This window comes from Myotis lucifugus, unplaced genomic scaffold (assembly GCF_000147115.1).
Source record: "Myotis lucifugus unplaced genomic scaffold, Myoluc2.0 scaffold_451, whole genome shotgun sequence".
In the NCBI taxonomy this organism is placed as follows: Eukaryota; Metazoa; Chordata; class Mammalia; order Chiroptera; family Vespertilionidae; genus Myotis; species Myotis lucifugus.
The window spans coordinates 381018-399515 of record NW_005871499.1 but is presented as its reverse complement, the minus strand read 5'-3'; the positions used below and the strand labels follow the sequence as shown (position 1 = coordinate 399515).

Below are 18498 nucleotides of genomic sequence, written 5' to 3'. Positions count from 1 at the left end.
CCGATGCTGCCGAGACCCCAGGGCACAAAATGCCCGCTCAGGGCCCAGCCCAGAAATGGTGGCTGTGGGTGCCGGGTAATGACATCACATAGTAACGCCCGGCTTCCTCTCCCTAGCAACTAGCCTCCTTGGAGTTTCTTCAGCCCAGGAACACGACTTGCTTTATAGCCAGGTGCAAACATTTTACACTTTAACCAAATGTCTGTGAAGCATTTTCCCATGCTTCGTCTCATTTGATCCTCACAGAAGTCCTGGAGTAGGTAGATAGGAGACTTGGTGGAATCCTATTTTCTTTTCATTAGCCGGAAAACAGAAATTTAGAAAGTTTAGAATCTTGACCTGACTGAAAAGAAGAAATGGTAGAACTTGAAAATGACTTCAGTTTTCTCACTGTGCAGAATATAGTCAAAAACTGCTATAGTTAAATATTTCACCCTTTGTTCTCCCTGTATGATCTATAATAATAATCTGCTTCGTATTGATATTTACTGCTGTGTTGCTGACAATTACCTGAAAGAGAAGTTGGGTGCTTCACTGGGCTGGACAAAGTTTAGCTAAATCAGAAAGTAGGTCTAATTAGGCAAGTTTATCTATATATATATAAAGCTTTCGCTGGTGCCAATTTCACACATGTGTTTCCATCTGTCATTGTCGATCGTGAATTTGTTTGACACTTCTATTACAGAGAGGGGGTGAATAGCAATATTAAAATATTTCTTCTAATTAATTTCCTTTCAATGTGCACAAATCTGTGCACCGGGCTACTAGTTACTTTATAAAAACCAATGCTAAAACTTCACCATAGCTATTGTAGAGTTTTTTTCTAGATCTCTCTGCAATAGTATTCCAAGAATACATGGCAGTTTAAACCTGAAAATTTGAAGGATATTGAACTTGATTAAACATCTTCATTATCTTGTACATTATATGTGTATCAGTGTAATTTAAGGGTAAATAAGAATATATTCGATGGAAAAATTATGATTGGCATTCAAAATAGGTCAACTTCTTTCATGCAATGTAAGGAAAGGTACTTCACACTTCCAGTTCTACAGGCTATCACTGAATATGTCCAGTGTTCATTATCTCTTCCTATTCTAAAGTACAGAGCTACAAATTTTATATATTTAGGATCAGTGGTTACAGAAACCTTGACTATTTATGATTTATAGATGTTTCTCTTTTTGTGAGAGAAATAGTTTATAATATTTTATAAATCCTAATGAAATGTAGACTAAAGAGTATAAAATGAAGAAAATTGACACCCCCTCCAAAATCCTTAAAAACCACACCAATCCTGTGAACCAGTGATGGCAAACCTATGACATGCATGTCAGAGGTGACACGCGAACTCATTTTTTTGGTTGATTTTTCTTTGTTAAATGGCATTTAAATATCTACACTAATAAAAGAGAAACATGGTAATTGGCGTACGACCGCTACCCTTCCCATTGGCTAATCAGCATATCCTTATGCAAATTAACTGTCAGCCAAGATGGCGGCCAGCAGCCATGCACTGAAGCGAGCAGGGAGGCCTGCTTCCTCCAGGGACTGCAGACTCCAACTGCAACTCTAAGCAACTATTACTATGTTGCAAATAAGAAGCTAAACAAAACTGGCTGTCAGTCAGCCCCGGACCGCAACATTGTATCCATGTTTTCAGCAGCGAGGCCTCAGAGCTAAAGCTGGCCCAGATAAAAAAAAAAAAAAAGAAAACAAGGAGCGGTTGGGAGCTTTTAGTCAACTGCCAGCGGGAAAACAGCCCTCAGCCCCTCAGCCAGCCTGGCCAGGCACCCCAGTGGGGACCCCCACCCTGATCCAGGACACCCTTCAGGACAAACCAGCCGGCCCCTACCCGTGCACCAGGCCTCTATTCTATATAGTAAAAGGGTAATATGCCTCCCGGCATCGGGATCAGCGTGACAGGGTGCAGCGCACCAACCCCTTGATCCGCCAGCTCTGTGTGTGACAGGGGGCGGTGCCCCAGCTCCCCTATCGGCCCTGCTCTGTGAGTGACAGGGGGGAGCTCCCCAACCCCCTGATGGGCCCTGCTCTGTGAGTGACAGGGGGCAGCGCCCCAACCCCCTGATCGGCCCTGCTCTGTGCGTGACAGGGGGTGGCGCCGCAACCTCCCCATCGACCCTGCCTTGAGTGTAACAGGGGGCGGTGCCCCAACCCCCCAATCAGCCTACCCTGAGCGTGACTGAGGGTGGCATTGCAACCTTCCGATCCGCCCTGCTCTATGCATGACGGGGCGGTGCCCCAACTCCCCAATCGGCCCTGCTCTGAGCCTGACCAGGGGCTGCACCTAGGGATTGGGCCTGCCCTCTGCCACCCGGGAGCAGGCCTAAGCCAGCAGGTCGTTATCTCCCGAGGGGTCCCAGACTGTGAGAGGGCACAGGCCGGGCTGGGGGACCCCCGCCCCCCGAGTGCACAAATTTTTGTGCACCGGGCCTCTAGTATAAAATAAATATCAAAAATATAAGGCTTTGTTTTACTATGTTTGCAAATATCAAAAAATTTCTCTATGTGACATGGCACCAGAGTTAAGTTAGGGTTTTTCAAAATGCTGACACGCCGAGCTCAAAAGGTTCGCCACCACTACTCTGAACACAGCCCTTCTTATTTCCTGCCAACCCATGCTCCCCGCATCAGCCCATCTCTATTCAATCCACACAGTTCCTTTTATCTACATTATCACCACTGGGAAACCCTTTTTCAGATCTGGACCTAAAATATCTTTAAATCCACAAAACAAAGGTATGGTGCTATCATTAAGCTACTCTGTTCAAAAGCACACTTATCCTAACGGGTGTTTCCTCTTTTGTGGTAGAGAGGTCTTGGAAATAAGAGTAGAATAAAATGGCTTTAAGGTTTGGAAACATTAAGAATCATACTGCCCTAAAGCCATTTTAAAAGGGTCCTTCTTTTCTCTTTCCTCCTCAGATTTCCCAATATACATGTTTTAAGTGCAAATAAATATACCTGCTGTTGTTATCTAAAACAAAGCCTTTTGAATATGGCCAATTCTGAAGGCATACTGAGTTCTCGAGGTTATGAGTTACATTCTTTGTAATGTTTTGCTTTTCTATCAGAATTGACTAAATAAATAATACATGAATTTTTTTCTAAAACTTGGGTAACTTTCCCTCTTAAAGACTTTCTATGTACAATTTTCATGTTTTGTCCTTCAATAAAAAGTATTATAGCATACTATAACATAGAGTACATACATGGTCACTAGATGACTTCACATACAGATACACATAACAGAAAATTACATTTCCTTTGTTTCTATTACTCTGTTTAGAATCTTAAAGATATTGCTCACCCACTTCTCTCTCAACCTTTGGCACAAACTTACAAACATGAAACAAGAAAGAATATAAGGTAAAAGTAATTTAGGACCTGTAATGAAAGATATTATAAGTTATAAATGTTTGTAAAATAATTGACTATCAGATAAAATGGTAGTAAATGATGACTTGGCCAACAGAATCAGAAAACTGGATTATTAAAGGTGGAAATTGCTTTAAAGGGCATCTGGTTCAACCATGAAGCAACTTTATGCTTCTTTACTCTATTTTTATGCTTCATTGCTCTATTTTTAAAATTTTAGCTGTTACATACACACACATGCACATGCACAACTGCGTGCACGCGTGCACACACACACACACACTCTTCTGGTATTGGAGACCAAAGAAACAAAAATGAAAATAGAGATTTGCTTTTAAGATGACATTCATAATTTAAATAGGTGGAGTCTTAAGTGTAATATTAAGATAGCTAATGTGAAAAATCCTGGTATGAGTTTTTTGTTTGGCTTTAATTCTGAGAGATCTGTTGGGAATGCTCCAATACACAGACAGTACAAATCTAGCTGATTAGGTATTAGACAACCAGGCATTAGGTAACCTATGAGATTTAATGCAAATAACTTCTCTGTATCTTTCCACATTACAAATGTGGAGATAACACTGCCAACTCTACGTACTTCCTGAAACTGGTGTTGAAAGGTAGCAAAATATCTTAAAATACTTTGAAAACAGCTAAGTACTGTAAATTTAAAGCATTTTAAAATGTTCATTTGCACTTAAACTGCCCTATATAGTCATTTTAGTGAGCAGCAGGTAAACTCTCTATATTCCACATATCATTTCTCACTGTCAGTAAAAGGATCACAATTATAGATTGGGTAATAGCCTTCCCCCAAATATCTATGCCATAACCACCAGAACCTGTACTATGTTAGCCTACATGGCAAAAGGGACTTCGCAGGTGCTTCAGTTAAGAATCTTGACATGGGGAGATTATCTTTGATTATCCAGGTGGGTCCGTTGTAATCACAGTGTCCTTGTAAGAGGGATGCAAGAGGGTCAGAGTATGAAAAAGGGAGGTGACATTAGTGTGTGTGTGTGTGTGAGAGAGAGAGAGAGAGAGAGGGGGGGGGAGATTGGAAGATGATATTCTGCTAGCTTTGCAAATGGAAGGTGGGATCACAAGGCGAGGGATGCAGGCAGTTTCTAGAAGCTAGAAAAGGCAAATAAATGAATTCTCCTCTAAAACCTCCATAATGAATGCACCGGCACCAAAATCTTGATTTTAAGTTTTTGACCTCTGAAACAATAAATACTAAGTTTGTGTGGTTTTAAACCATGAAGACTTTGGTAAATAGGAAACTAATACAATCATGGAAACACAGCCAATTATCCACTACTGATAATCAGGGTTTTTTTCTGGGAGCACATGGGTTGTAAAATAATGGCTTTGACCAGTTTCTGAATCTGTTACCCAGTTCCATGTCATCCAGACTGGTGAGTCATTTAACCGCTCCCCTCCACTGTCACGGACAATTGAGCACCAACTATTTAAAAAAGGCCAACTGACAACACATGGAGGTCAACTAGTCCTGACTTCATTCCAAAGTAGATGTTAGAATCATTCTAGATCTAATATATGTTTCTTTAAAACTTCCTGGGGAAAGAAAAGTCTTCTACTTCCACTGGTAGAAATGCTTCTCCTCCCAAAACATTTAGAATTAAAGTTATCTAAACTCTAGAATTCTTTCACCTATATATTTTTTCTTATTCTGTCCTTAGTAGACATGGAAATTAAGAAATGATACTTATAAGTCCCTTTCAGGTTCTTCTTTTCTTAGTTAAATGACTGTATTTCCACATTCTTTAATATTTTCTTAGACATTTTTTAAACCTTTATCCATTTGAATTGTTATATCCTATTTGTATTCTCTATGACTTAAAAATTGGATACAAAAACCTGCTGGACAAAATACGCTAATCTTCCTTAAGAGTGATGCATTTGTCAAAGTTGGCTGTGCTCTAATAAATAAGATTAGGCATAGAGGAAGGAGTTTTGGTTAAATCCTGTTCTGGTACTCACTGTGTGACCTGGGGCAAACCACTTAACTTCTCTGAGTCTGAATGACATCATTTATAAAACAAGGAGCTTGGAATAAACACCCAGAAACAGCCTGAAGAGTCATTAAAGAGAGGCACAAAGTCTCTTGAGACTTTCTAATGAGAAAGTAATCACCACTGGCTGGAATAGTTGATAAGTACCACCCATTAGCTACTCTACAAAGATAACACTCGGAGGATACAGGCTTGTCTGGATTTCAGCAATCCATGATTCCAGATGTCGCACGGATCAGTGCAGGAAAAGCCAGATTCTTGGTGGCTAATGGATGAGGAAGGGTGGGGGCGGAAAGCACAGGAGACAGACATAATGGAGGGCCTGGAACACCAAGGACAGTGCAGAGTCCCTGAAGGTTTGTGAAATGCTCTTATGATGTCAGCAGACTATTACAGGAGTCCACTGGCATGTGAATTGTACCACGTGGTGGCCTTTAGCATGCTGTGTCATCCATGGCTTCATCCCCAGTGCCCAGGCACAACAACCAATAATTAATAGTCGCTCACAATATATGTGTTAGCTGACTGAGTGAATAACCCCAACTAGCCTTTCTCATCTTAACTTTCTCTGAGGCCTATGCCCTGGTGGTGACATTTATATTGTATCTTATGCAAATGGTACCCCTTGGACTTAATGAGAACAGCAGCCTTGCCTCCTTTCAAGGAGGCAATGAATGGACTTCAGAGAACTGAATGGACTACTGGAGTTTTCTAGACAAAGATAATGAAAGCCTAAACTAGTGATAGCGGTGGGAATGGGAAAGAAAAACAGATGCCAGCAGAATGTATTTAGGGTGGTTTAGGAAATATACTAAAATACTCTTGACTAGTCAGTCTTACTTGTTTTCTTTCTTTAGAGTAATTCAATAATAATCTGTTACAGAAAATTGGAAGGCTTATAATTATCTCTGGTTAAGCACAAGTTAACTGTTACCATAAACCTCATGCTTCTGTCAAAAATTTATATTGACCCCATTTTTCTATTTTAGGATCTAGCACTTCAGTCAAAAATAAACAATTTACAGAAATATTTTAAGGAATAATAATTTTTAAAAAACCCACAACAAAAAGCCCTAAGGAACTCTGCCATTTTTTAAAAGCATACCACATACGCAAACTTATACGTTTTTTCCTGAATCCTATGTCACAGAAACATTTGCTAAAATTGCTCTGTCTTTATTTTGATCATTTGCTTTCCAAACACAGTTTAAATAATGAAGAGAACTACTGTAAAGCAAAAGTCTTTTTGATTACTGAGTCAAACATGTGATTCAAATAGAGTATTTTGAAACTATGCAGCTTCTATTAATATTCAAGATTCCATTGGATTTCTTTTCTATGAGACATTTTTTTAAAAAAGAGAAACCTATAACTACAATCTTTTTGGAATTCGATAGCATACACACAAATAAATCAAATGAAATTCTTCCGATTTTAAACATATCAGATGATTAGTATTTACAGGAACTAATCAAAAAGTTATTAAGAGTATAATAAAAATTTTGTTTGAAACCAAACATAAAAGTAAAAGGTAGCTATCTAAAAAAACTACACTAGATTTATATTTTATACGTAAGTCTACAACCTTGGATATTAAACATGCTCCTAGCTATCTCTTAATGAGCACCTGAGCTATCATTTTTAATAAGACTGGCAATTATTACCTACTAGAGGCCCGATACATGAAATTCATGCAAGAGTAGGCCTTCTTTCCCCCAGCTGCTGGCACCGGCTTCCCTCTGGCACCCGGGACCCGGGCTTCCCTCACAGGCCTGGCTTTATCTGGAAGGTTGTCCGGAAAGACATCTGGTCTAATTAGCATATTATGCTTTCATTACTATAGATAAGTTGGTATTTTCTGAAAATCATTTGTGCAATACTTAAATTAATATAGTTAAAATAGAAACTTACTATCCCATTTATTTTTTAAAAGTATTACTTCATAATAATTGGTAAAATATTATAGAAAATGACATGAACATATATTTATAATAAAAATCAACATGTGCCAAAATACATAGAATATTTCAGTGCAAAGCAGAACTTTATACAAACTCTTAATAATGCACCTCAGTTGCTCATTGTTAAAAAACATCTTTTGGTCCATTGACGCTATATGAAAAAAATATACATATTCAAGATAAAACATCATAAAAACAAGTAAGCCAAATACCTGGGCCACTGTAATCTTAAATATTTCTCAAGTGAAAGCAGACAGGAGAGATGAATACCATAAAAACTCAAATTATCTAATTCATGTAAGTATACAGGCCATTAATATGTAATGCAAGTAATTACATAAGAACCTTTTGTAATTCATTGGTGACAGTATTCTAGAAATTCTACTTTATTTTCAAATACTAAAAATTTTTTAGAAATACCTCTTCCACAAAGATGTCTTTCTTCTCTAGCATTTCTCGTAAAGTCTGAAGAATTTTAATGCACAGTTTTTCTTCTTTCTCCATTAGTTTCTTCGTATGATTAATCAACCTTAAAGCAAAACATTAAGCCTTAAATAGGAGAGCGATTTCTCTTCAAGCTATATATTATCATCACATGCTAGAGGCAAATAAATCACACTATTATTTAAGAATATGAAGTAAACAATATAGATGCCTGTTTTCAAATTTTTTTAAAAATCACACTTAAGCTATAGACTGCATTATAAAGCTTCCGTTGTGTTACAGGCAGTATATCTCAGTGCTTCTAAATTTATTCAGATAGCATATTGTTTATGGGACACAATACTCTTTGAAAAACAATGAAACACTACTTATCTTTAATCCCATATGAACTGAAACAACTTTACTGGGAGAAATATGAATGTTTGCAGTAGATTACATTTTTGTGTAATGTTATACTACATTATTTTCTATATACTGTATTACATTGATTATACAGTGCTAGCAGTATACAACATTACAACCTTAGCATGGGCTGCTTTCTAGTTTCCATTAATAATAATATGCTATTTTTTCACCACTAGAGCTTGGTAAAAACAAGCAGTGTTTGTGATTAGAAGCAAAACAAAAACAAAAGCAACAAAAGGGGTAACATTAAGACATCTATCCATTTACTATAATTTGAACAAAAATTCTGATTAATATTATAGTGGTAACTTTTGCACTGGTGTTCTGTCAAGAGAAAAGTTTGAGGATCACAGTTACATAGCATCCCCAAGAACTCAAAATTAAATAAAATGTTCATCATCAGAATTTCTAGCTTAGCATATATGGTTCTTAATGAAGCTGATTTGTAAGATGACCCTGTTAGACATGTCTTCCTGGAAAAACAAAATGATGTAGGCTATAAGGGAATGATCTGATGATTCCAGTGACATAACAGGAGTGCTATGGGACAAGCGACATTTCACTAGATAATGGCTGGCAAGTGGCTTATCAGGTGTCAGCGTGATGGACAAGGACTTCTCATGGACTCTCTTAATTCATCCTTATAACAAGCCAATGCTACAGGTTACATTGCCAGTCTAATTTTACTAATGAGAAAACTGAGGTCTAGAAAGATAAGGCAACTTGCCTCTAGTTACATAATTATTAAGGGGTGGCATCTGGAAATAGTCCCAGGTCCATCTGACTTCAGAGCCAAGACTCTGAAGCCCCACTGTGTGGTGACATGACTCTGCTCACTGATCTCTTGAGTCTCAGAGGTACTGTGAAGAGAGTCCCAATAAAACTCGGCTGCACACAGCCACCTCTTACACGACATGATAAGGGCTATAGCAGCTGTGTTGGCAATGCCATAAACTAGACAAAGAAGCTGTCACATTCTGTTGGGGGAGTTGCCCAGGACTGACAGAGAGGGTTTCAGTGACAAGATGACATTTAACTATGAAGATTTCACCTGGCATGGAACAGTGGAGCGGTAGAAGGCATCCCTGCAAAGGGAACAGTAGGAACAAAGGGTGGAGCCAGAAAGCTGACCCTCACGTCCAGGAAATGATAGTTCTCTCCCTGGCCGCTGACACTAAAAGTCATGGAAGAGGAGAGTGTAAAAGATGTGGTCTGGAAAGAAGAAACTGGGAATATCATGCTAAAGAGTCTGGAATTTACTCTATAGAAAATAGGTTACCATTGTTTTAAATGACCTGAATAACCCTGCCTACATGTGAAAAAAAAGTCCATCAATGGCCGTGGGAAAGATGACATGGAAGAATGAGCACAAAGCAAGAGATGAATAGGGCATGTGATGGGGTAGGATACAAGAGGCGATATGGAAATGAAGTAGCCAGGTCTTCACAGCAAAGGAAACCATGAACAAACCGGAAGGGCAACCTACTGAATGGGAGAAGATATTTTCAAACAATATATCTGACAAGGGGTTAATATCCAAAATTTATGGCATTCATACAATATAAAAAACACACAATCTGTTTAAAATATGGGAAGTCAACCTTTCTCCAAATAAGACAAACGGATGGCAAAAAGACACATGAAAATATATTCAACACCTGTAATCATTAGAAAAATGCAAATCAAAACAACTATGAGATACCACCTTACACCTATCAAAATAGCTATTTCCAAAAAGACAATTACAAGTTGAGGATGTGAAGAAAAGGGAACCCTCATACAATGTTGGTGGAATCAAAAATTGGTGCAGCCACTATGAAAAACAGTAAGTAGATCCCTCAAAAAATTAAAAGTAGAACTACCTTATGACCTAGCAATTCCACTTCTGGGCATTTATTGGAAGAAAATGGAAACACTAATTTGAAAAAATATATATATATGTACCCCTATATGTTCATTGCAGTATTAAATACAATAGCCAAGATATGCAAGTAACCTAGGTGTGCACTGACAGATGAATGGATAAAGATGTGGAAGATATATTCCATTGTGTGTGGGGGGGAAATATATATATATTATTACTCAGCCATAAAAAAGAATGAAATATTGCCATTTGCAACAACATGGATGGATCTAAAGGATATTATGCTAAGTGAAATGAGTCAGACAGAAAAAGACAAATACCATATGATTTCACTTATAATTGAAATCTAAAAACAAACAGAAAAATGAACAAACAAAACAAAACAAGACTCATAGATACAAAGAACAAACTGATGGCTGCCAGATGAAAGGTACAAAAGGTAAAAGGAATCGAGAGGTACAAACTTCTAGTTATAAAATAAGGCCCAGGAAAATAAGGCCCAGGGATGTAATATCCTCATATCCTCGCCCACACAGGAGTCGGCTGTGATGGATGATGGTCAAGGGGACTGGCAGCCTCAACCAACTCTCCATCCAGATACTCTCCCAAGAAGACCAAGTAGCTCTGCCTGGCCGTCTTGAGTCTGTGATTTACTTGCAAATCACTCAATGAAGTGCCCTGTATGTTAAGACATTTCTCTTCTTTCTGAGGCTTATTCTACGTTTTCTCACAACTGCTTATACTTGCAGATCTTCCTTGGAAATTTTCACTTACCATTTAAATGAAAATATTCTAGGATAAATATATTAGCTATAACGGATCTGACAATGCCACAAAAATGCTGTGAAAAATAGGTAAATGAAAGATCTGCAGAGGAGGATCATCAGGGCAACATGGCAGAGTCCTGAGTCTGCGACATAATAGCTCTCTACCTGACGCCTACTCGACCCTCAGCTTCCTCATCTCTAAAATGAGGCTGACCCCTCAATCTCTGAGTGTTTATGCACATCAGATAAAACAGGTAAACCCACAGGGGACCATCATGCACATAGTGAGATCTCAATAAATGTTAGCTCCATTTGCTTTCTATGTGAGTAAAAATTGGTGACTTTAGATAGGAATCTTTTTTAGGGTCACACCCTAGAGGTATAGAAAGGAATCAGAACCAAAATATTATTTGATGTGATACTGTGTGCCAACCATGACACATCCCACTTGCAGTAACTTTCAGTAAAATGTGACTTTCACCAGCATAAAATTTCAATGACATCAAATTATTTTGGAAGTATATTTTAACATGGATTTTGGACCTTTGACACACTCTATGGACTGTCCTTATGTGCCAGCAGAGTAAAACGCAGAAACGTTACAGGCCATCTCAGTTTGGTGACACTAGCAGGGTCACAGATCGCACCCACTTACTTGGACATGAAAGCACCGCATCGGATCCTTGCATCACTCCCCTCAGGGAACAGTAGCTCTGGACTGTACAACACATCAACCAACACCGAGAACTCAGCCTGCATCATTGGGCTGAACTGCTGCTCCAAGGAGGCCACTACATCCTAAGGAAGAAAGCACAAGAGAACCTGTGTGAAGACCTAAGTCAGACTTCATCCTTTGAAGACATGACAAGCTGAGGAACACTAACCAGGAATGAGATGTGGGAATTTCACAGATATACCCCATTTTCCCATGGTACCCAATATCTGTTCTTTCAGTACCGTCTGGTTTTCTGTATCAATGCTGCATGTGTCTCTGTTGTCATTTTTAAGGTAAGGGAGAGGTGGGTAGCTTATATGATTTCTAAGGATATACACACAAGATGAAAAGCCAATAAAACCATTGGTACAGGCCTTGAAGTGTCTCGGGTTGTAATGGACACATGACAGGTATTCATCAAATTGGAATAAACTGGAGCATGCCTGTGCAAGAGCTAGAAAAAAAGGTTTTCTATGTGTCATTGGTCATCTAGAACTAACCATTTCTTCCAATGGGGAAATTCCTTGCTATATTGTTTGAAAAAATGTATAGAATATAATCCCTTTCCTCTTACAATAGTCTTAATAATATCACCTAGTCTCCAATCATCAGCACCTCTTAAATGCCTCTCACGCCCTCTATTTCCATCCAGTAGCCACCAATCTGTTGACCCGGCCTTCATTGTTGTATGCAACACCTATTTCTCCATTGCATTCATACCACAATCTGGCTGAGATCTTAAGTAATTCTTAACTAATCTGCCTTCTTCTAGTCTCTTCCTGTTAATCCTATCCTGCAAACCAATAACTGCTTAATCATGTATAATGACATTTTCCCCCCCAAAAATTTTAATGACCTTTAATGATTTGAATAGCCTTCAAGTTTCTCATACTGAAACTAACTTGCCTTTTTAATCACATATAATGCTTATCTATTAAAACTCTGAACCTCCACCAATTAATCTACCTGTAACCTCTCATAATATTTATTCCAGTTCATGTCTTGACCATTTCTTCAACACAATAGCCTCATTCGCTCCAATGAAATTCTCTACAGTTATGTGGGTAGGAAGATGTCTGTTATGGTTTGAATTGTGTCTCCCTCAAAACTCCTACATTGAGGTCCACATCCTAACCCCCAGTACTTCATAATGTGACTGTAATTGAAGAGAGGGCCTTTACAGAGGTAATTAAGGAAAAATGAATTCATATGTGTAGGCTCTAATCCAATATGACTGGTAGGAAGTTATAAAGTAAAGCCTGGTCCCCAACTAGAATTTGATATTTTCAACCATATTTAACTTGTGTAACTACATATGTTAATAATGTAATTTAGAAAATTATGTCTTTTCATGCTCGCATTGTACCTGTAACTTTTCAATAATATTTCTATAATCCCAAGCAGGTCCTCCAAGAGCCTCCTTAAAGCGGGGTCCAGAGCGAGCCGACAGTCTCCAACCCATGGCTGCTCTCTGCACCATATTTGAATGGTTCTTCATGAAAAGAGTATTAACTTGACTATCCAAATCCACTGGAATAGCAATTCCACGATTCTTTGCTGAAAAAGAAAGATTTTTAAATATTTCCCTCTTAATTTGACCAAAGCTTTTTACACATTATCAAAATAATCATATAAACTGAGAACAAATAGAAAAGAAAACCATAAGATATGTGAGAGCTGAGATGTAATGGACAGAAGGTGACTATACTTAACAATATTGTACTGTACATTTGCAAGTAGCTAAAGAGTAGATCTTAAAAGTATTCATCAAAAAACATCTGTAACTATGTGAGGTGACAGATGTCAACTAAATTAATAATGGTAATTATTTTTCAATATACTTATAACAAATCATTACGTTGTACACCTTAATACAATGTTATATGTTAATTAAAAAGAAAAAGCATCAAATCTTTAAACTCTGCCATTAAATTATTTTATATAACTTCAAAAGCTTTTAACATAAAAGTATTTCAATTTTTAAGGCCAGTTATTAAAGTGGGCTCATTAAATATTCAAGAACTTACTTGATTTCTTAATGCTTAATGTTCGAAACATACTTTCTACAGCATCACTATAGAAAAACCCTGCATGACAAACATGCACATTTGTACTTTCCCAGGTGCCAAGGAAAATAAGAAAACATAAGGAAATCCTGCTGGCCCATTCATTAATTAGTGTGTATGTGTCTGTGCACACGCATGTACATACACACAAAATTTTAAGTGATAAAATACCCTAGAGGAAAAAAAGTTTTTAATGGAAAATATACAAAACCCGCATTGGAAAATGGCACACAGTATATGTCCTTCTTCCCCAAATCAACTGAAATTTATATTTTATCAGACTTATACGACAACATTAAAAAATGAGAATGCTTGTCAGGAGGAAAACAGAAACGTGAAGGCATTTCTGCGGAGTGAGGATGGGATTAGTCCCTCAGAGAAGGAAGAGGTGAAACTGTTTTACAAGAGATTCACGTTAGAACAGGCCTCCCTAGGTGCACAGTCGACCAACACGAAGAGTGGCAAGGGGTCTGGGGCAGTCATCGGGGCAACTCACTCAGTAAGAACATCTGAATAGCTGGGAATTTAAGGCCCTCCTCCCTCTGACTAACATAAACAGAGCAGCTGGCAGCAGTGGGATCTATTCAGAGGATAAAGTTAGGAAATGTAGCAATGTTCTCTCCAGAAAGTGGGATACCTGCCTGGAGAGAATGCCAAACGCAGGTGTGAGGACCTGACAGAGAAGTGGAACAGAGCTTGAAGGAACTTCCAGAGATCTTCTTCAATAAGCTGCAGAATGGGGGAGAGAGAAGAGGCAGCTCCAGCAAAAAATCAGACAACTCCAACCTCTGAGCAAAGCCTTCCTTATTTTAATACCTGTTAGTATTCCCAGCCTGACTTCTGCCACACACACACACACACACACACACACAGGAAACCTGCATATCATTTACACAGCCCCTCATCCTGAGCTCCGGGTCAGCCCTGTCATTTACACAAGACTGCTAGTAGAGAAATCAACCTTCAATTTCTGTCTTCTCTGCACTGGGAGCTGCTCTCCCAGCACAGCCCCTCATCCCCTGGAAATGCAGCCCGAGTCAAGTTTGTCTCCAGCCCCTCCTTGGTCAGGAGCACCTCTCAGCTGCTGAGCCGGCCACTGTCTGCAGTGGTGCTGAACAGCCAGGGACACTGACAGAGGAGAGCCTCAGCATCTTAGCAGCCCCACATCACCTGCCTTCACTTAGGGAAAACAAAGTGAAGGTGGAGGCAAAGACTGGATGTGCGCAGCTGCAAGCCGAGAAATGCCAATTAACACCAGAAACGAAGAGGAAGTCTGGAACAGATTCATCCCTAGAGCCTTTCGAAAGAGCGTGGTGCTGCTGTTGTTTCAATAAATTTCTGTTAGTGCTCGCTTCGGCAGCACATATACTAAAACTGGAACGATACAGAGAAGATTAGCATGGCCCCTGTGCAAGGATGACGTGCAAATTCATGAAGCGTTCCATATTTTTTAAAAAATAAAGAAATTTCTGTTGTTTTAACCCATCTAGTTATGTAATTTGTTATGACAGCTTTACAAAACTGATATAAATGCCAACAGCAAGGAGAAAACTACAAGGATTTCCAGGGGGAAAAGAGGATTTCTATAGAAAATCAGTCTGGCACCAGACTTCCCATCATCAATAAATATTGAATGCTAGAAGTTAGTAAAATAATGGATTTAAAGACCAGATGGACAGAGATTTTGAAACTAAAAGTTTATGCCCATCTGAACGAAAAAGCCGGGCCGGTTTGGCTCAGTTGAGTGTCTACCTATGAACCAGGATGTCACCATTTGATTCCGGGTCAGGCACATGCCCCGGTTGCGTGTTTGATTCCCAGTGTGGGGCATGCAGGAGGCAGCAGATCAGTAATTCTCTCTCATCACTGATGTTTCTATCTCTCTCCCTCTCCTTTCCTCTCTGAAATCAATAAAAATACATTTTTAAAAAATCAAATGTCATTCCCAAATAAAAACATTTCAGAATATGCAAGGCTCAGAACTTTTTCTCTGAAACCCTATGAAAATTACTCCCAAAACGAGAAAGGAATCCAAGAAAATGTCGACATGAATACAAGAAATCATGGCAACTGGGTGTGAATATGAAGCAGAGAATAAAGCTAGAGACAAAGGAAGACCTGTTAGACATTAGTGACTGGGAAATTCTCTTCCTTAGGAAAGGTTCAATATCACAGCACTATATTCTGTCTCTAATGTTTATGCTATTAAAAAAACTTACCCATCATCATATTATAGAGCTCTGAAAATGTATTTTTAAATGTTATCAACCTATAAGATATTTCATTATATTTTAGAGTAGAATACAATTATAACAACATAAAACCTACAATCTATTAAGCAGTCATTAATAGATTGGGGAGTAAGGGGAAAAATGAAGGCAGTATTTAATTTCCTTGTTGTTCATAGTGTGGATCATATAGACATTATTTAGAGCTGCCAAATCAAGAGATAGATACATAAGGATATCATTTCAAGTTATAATGATAGTCAATGGAAGACTTTATAAAAATGAATGGAAATAGGAAGGAAAGAATAGGGGCAGAGGGAGAATGAGAATGAATGAATAAATCTGGCTTGTTTCATATAATGAAAGGAAAGCAACAACAGTAGGCAGTACGGAAGCTGAGAGGTACTTAAAAACTTCTTTGAAAATAAACAATTTTAGCTACCTACACAAAGAGTCACCAATTTAAAAAACAGCTCCGGCTGAAGTTTCAAGGAAATAATAACACCTCTAAGACAACCCTGAACTATCAATTGCACCACTCCCTAGATTTCTCTAGTGAGTGTTTTCCTAATATTCATTATAAAGTTCCCTTCCCCAAAGCATACAATGTGTCTGTTTACGTCCATCACTCACAGCAGAGCAACTGCACTCCTGTCTCATCTGAGGGACAGACACTGCCAAGCTGCACATATTTTTATAAATACTTAATCCCGCGCGGTGAGCAAATCTTGGCAAGACTCTCATCCTTTTCTGGCTGCTTCGCACATAAGCTGGGTTTGCTCTAAACATTTATAAGTCAGAGGACAATACTGCTTATCTGTTATTTTCTGAGCAACAAAAATCATAAGCCTTAATATTGCTCAAAACACATTATAACCCAGTTTCCACTACCATCGAAACAAGTGGGGGAGGGGTGTCGGGATCTATCTCCCCTTTCAGAATCAGGAACATTCAATACAACCAGCCATCAAATAAGTGTTGTTGCCATGAATGTAACTTACACAAAGAAGAGCTCAATGAATATTTTTTAATGATACTACTGGGAATGTAGGCCAAAGGCAGCACCTCTGTTGTTCTTGGCAGCACCCTATCCCCTACCCCCCTCCACACACACACCCATTAGTGAGGTCAGGAACATCTCACCCACCTTCCAAACTCCCAGATTGAGAGCGTCTGCCACTCTCCCACTATAGCCAGCACCACGGGCTGAGAAGACTTCAATATTCCAAAATTTGTTGAAAGGGATTTTTTTGTTTGTTATTCTCAAAACTGTGCCACTCTAATTGGTATTTTCTAGTCTCCCATCTTAGCACAAATTGCACAATATAAATTAACTGGATAAAATATACTATTTTCTCATTCTCACAGGTAAATTCTAGCCAAAGGCTAAGTCACAATTTCTTGGGAATAAAAGAAAATTAACTATTCAATTGGGGAAAACAGAACTTGAATGAAAGTAAGTCAGCTGTGTAGATGCTAATAAAAATTGTTCAAGCAAATGTAAAAAATATTAATACCTTTAAAGACATGGCCTGAAATAGATTCTCTGCACTGTCAAAATATTATAAATATGAATTTGAAAGCAAAATTTAACAGTGCAAATTTGGCTTTCCATATATTGTTTTAAAATTAAAACAGAAAAGAAGTTGTGACTAGAAAAGAAAATAATTCATTCATGATCTCACAGGAACATTAATAACTAGAACAATATTTTCCAAATGCAACAAAAAAATTATTGAAACTTAGCTTATGTTTATTCAGCTAGAAAAAGTGTTATGAATAATATATTGAAATGTGAACTAGAATGTATTCTTGGGATAATGGTTATTCCCTGTCTTCTCTTCCTCTTAATAAAAAAGAACTAATGAATTTACTACAACTAGTCACTCTTCCGGTATGTAGCATTAACTCCAACTGTGTGCTTTAGTGGTCACATTAACACTTAAAATGTTTAAAAAAGAAATGCTCCTGCCCTGGCCAATGTGGCTCAGTTGGTTGGGCGTCGTCCCATGTACCAAAAGGTTCCTGGTTTGATTTCTGGTCAGGGCACATGCCTGGGTTGCAGGCTCCATTCCTGGCAGGGGGTGTGCAAGAGGAAGCCGATTGATCGACCAATGTCCGGCCCTCACATCAATGTTTCTCTTTCTCTCCCTCTCCCTTCCTCTCTTTCTAAAAATCAATAAAAATATTTTTTTAAAAAAAGAAAAGAAATGCTGCTAAGTTAGAGTACAATTGAGATACTACCTTGCTAAGAATATTTGGTCAGAGAGTAAGTATATGGAGTCCTTAAAAAAGTAATAGGAGAGAGCATGGATTATTAATAATGCATTTGTCTTTTGTAGAACCTTGCCTAGAGAAAGTTTGTTCCCTCAAAGGAGCTATCTTTATCCACAGGTACTTTGATCATTAGGCTAACCTACTAATTAGGCTTATAAATCGTGAAAATTCTCTGGATATGACAAGTCTTCACAATCATTTTAAGATGTAATCAGAATCTATTTCTAATTATTATTCATTAAATATTGCATATTATGTAAAAATGTTAATTAGACAAAATTACTGATGATATCTGCCAGACCAAGATGCCTGAGAACACACATATTGCAGTGAGAG

The 18498-nt window shown here is 38.3% G+C and overlaps 1 protein-coding gene and 1 non-coding gene across 6 annotated transcripts in view; one reads left to right on the top strand and one right to left on the bottom strand.

The window, feature by feature from the left end:
- ITPR2 (inositol 1,4,5-trisphosphate receptor type 2) overlaps positions 1-18498 on the bottom strand; it is a 417029-nt gene that overhangs the window by 186569 nt on the left and 211962 nt on the right. For all 5 annotated transcript variants that reach the window (XM_023744345.1, XM_023744344.1, XM_023744346.1 and 2 more), the window contains 3 exons: positions 12958-13148; positions 11532-11674; positions 7817-7925 (listed from right to left, as the gene is read on the bottom strand). In XM_023744345.1, coding sequence (XP_023600113.1) covers positions 7817-7925; positions 11532-11674; positions 12958-13148 — 443 coding nt within the window. The remainder of the gene's footprint in view (positions 1-7816; positions 7926-11531; positions 11675-12957; positions 13149-18498) is intronic.
- Positions 15002-15108, top strand: LOC111823299. Its single transcript, XR_002826324.1, has one exon. It is a non-coding gene; the product is annotated as a U6 spliceosomal RNA (small nuclear RNA).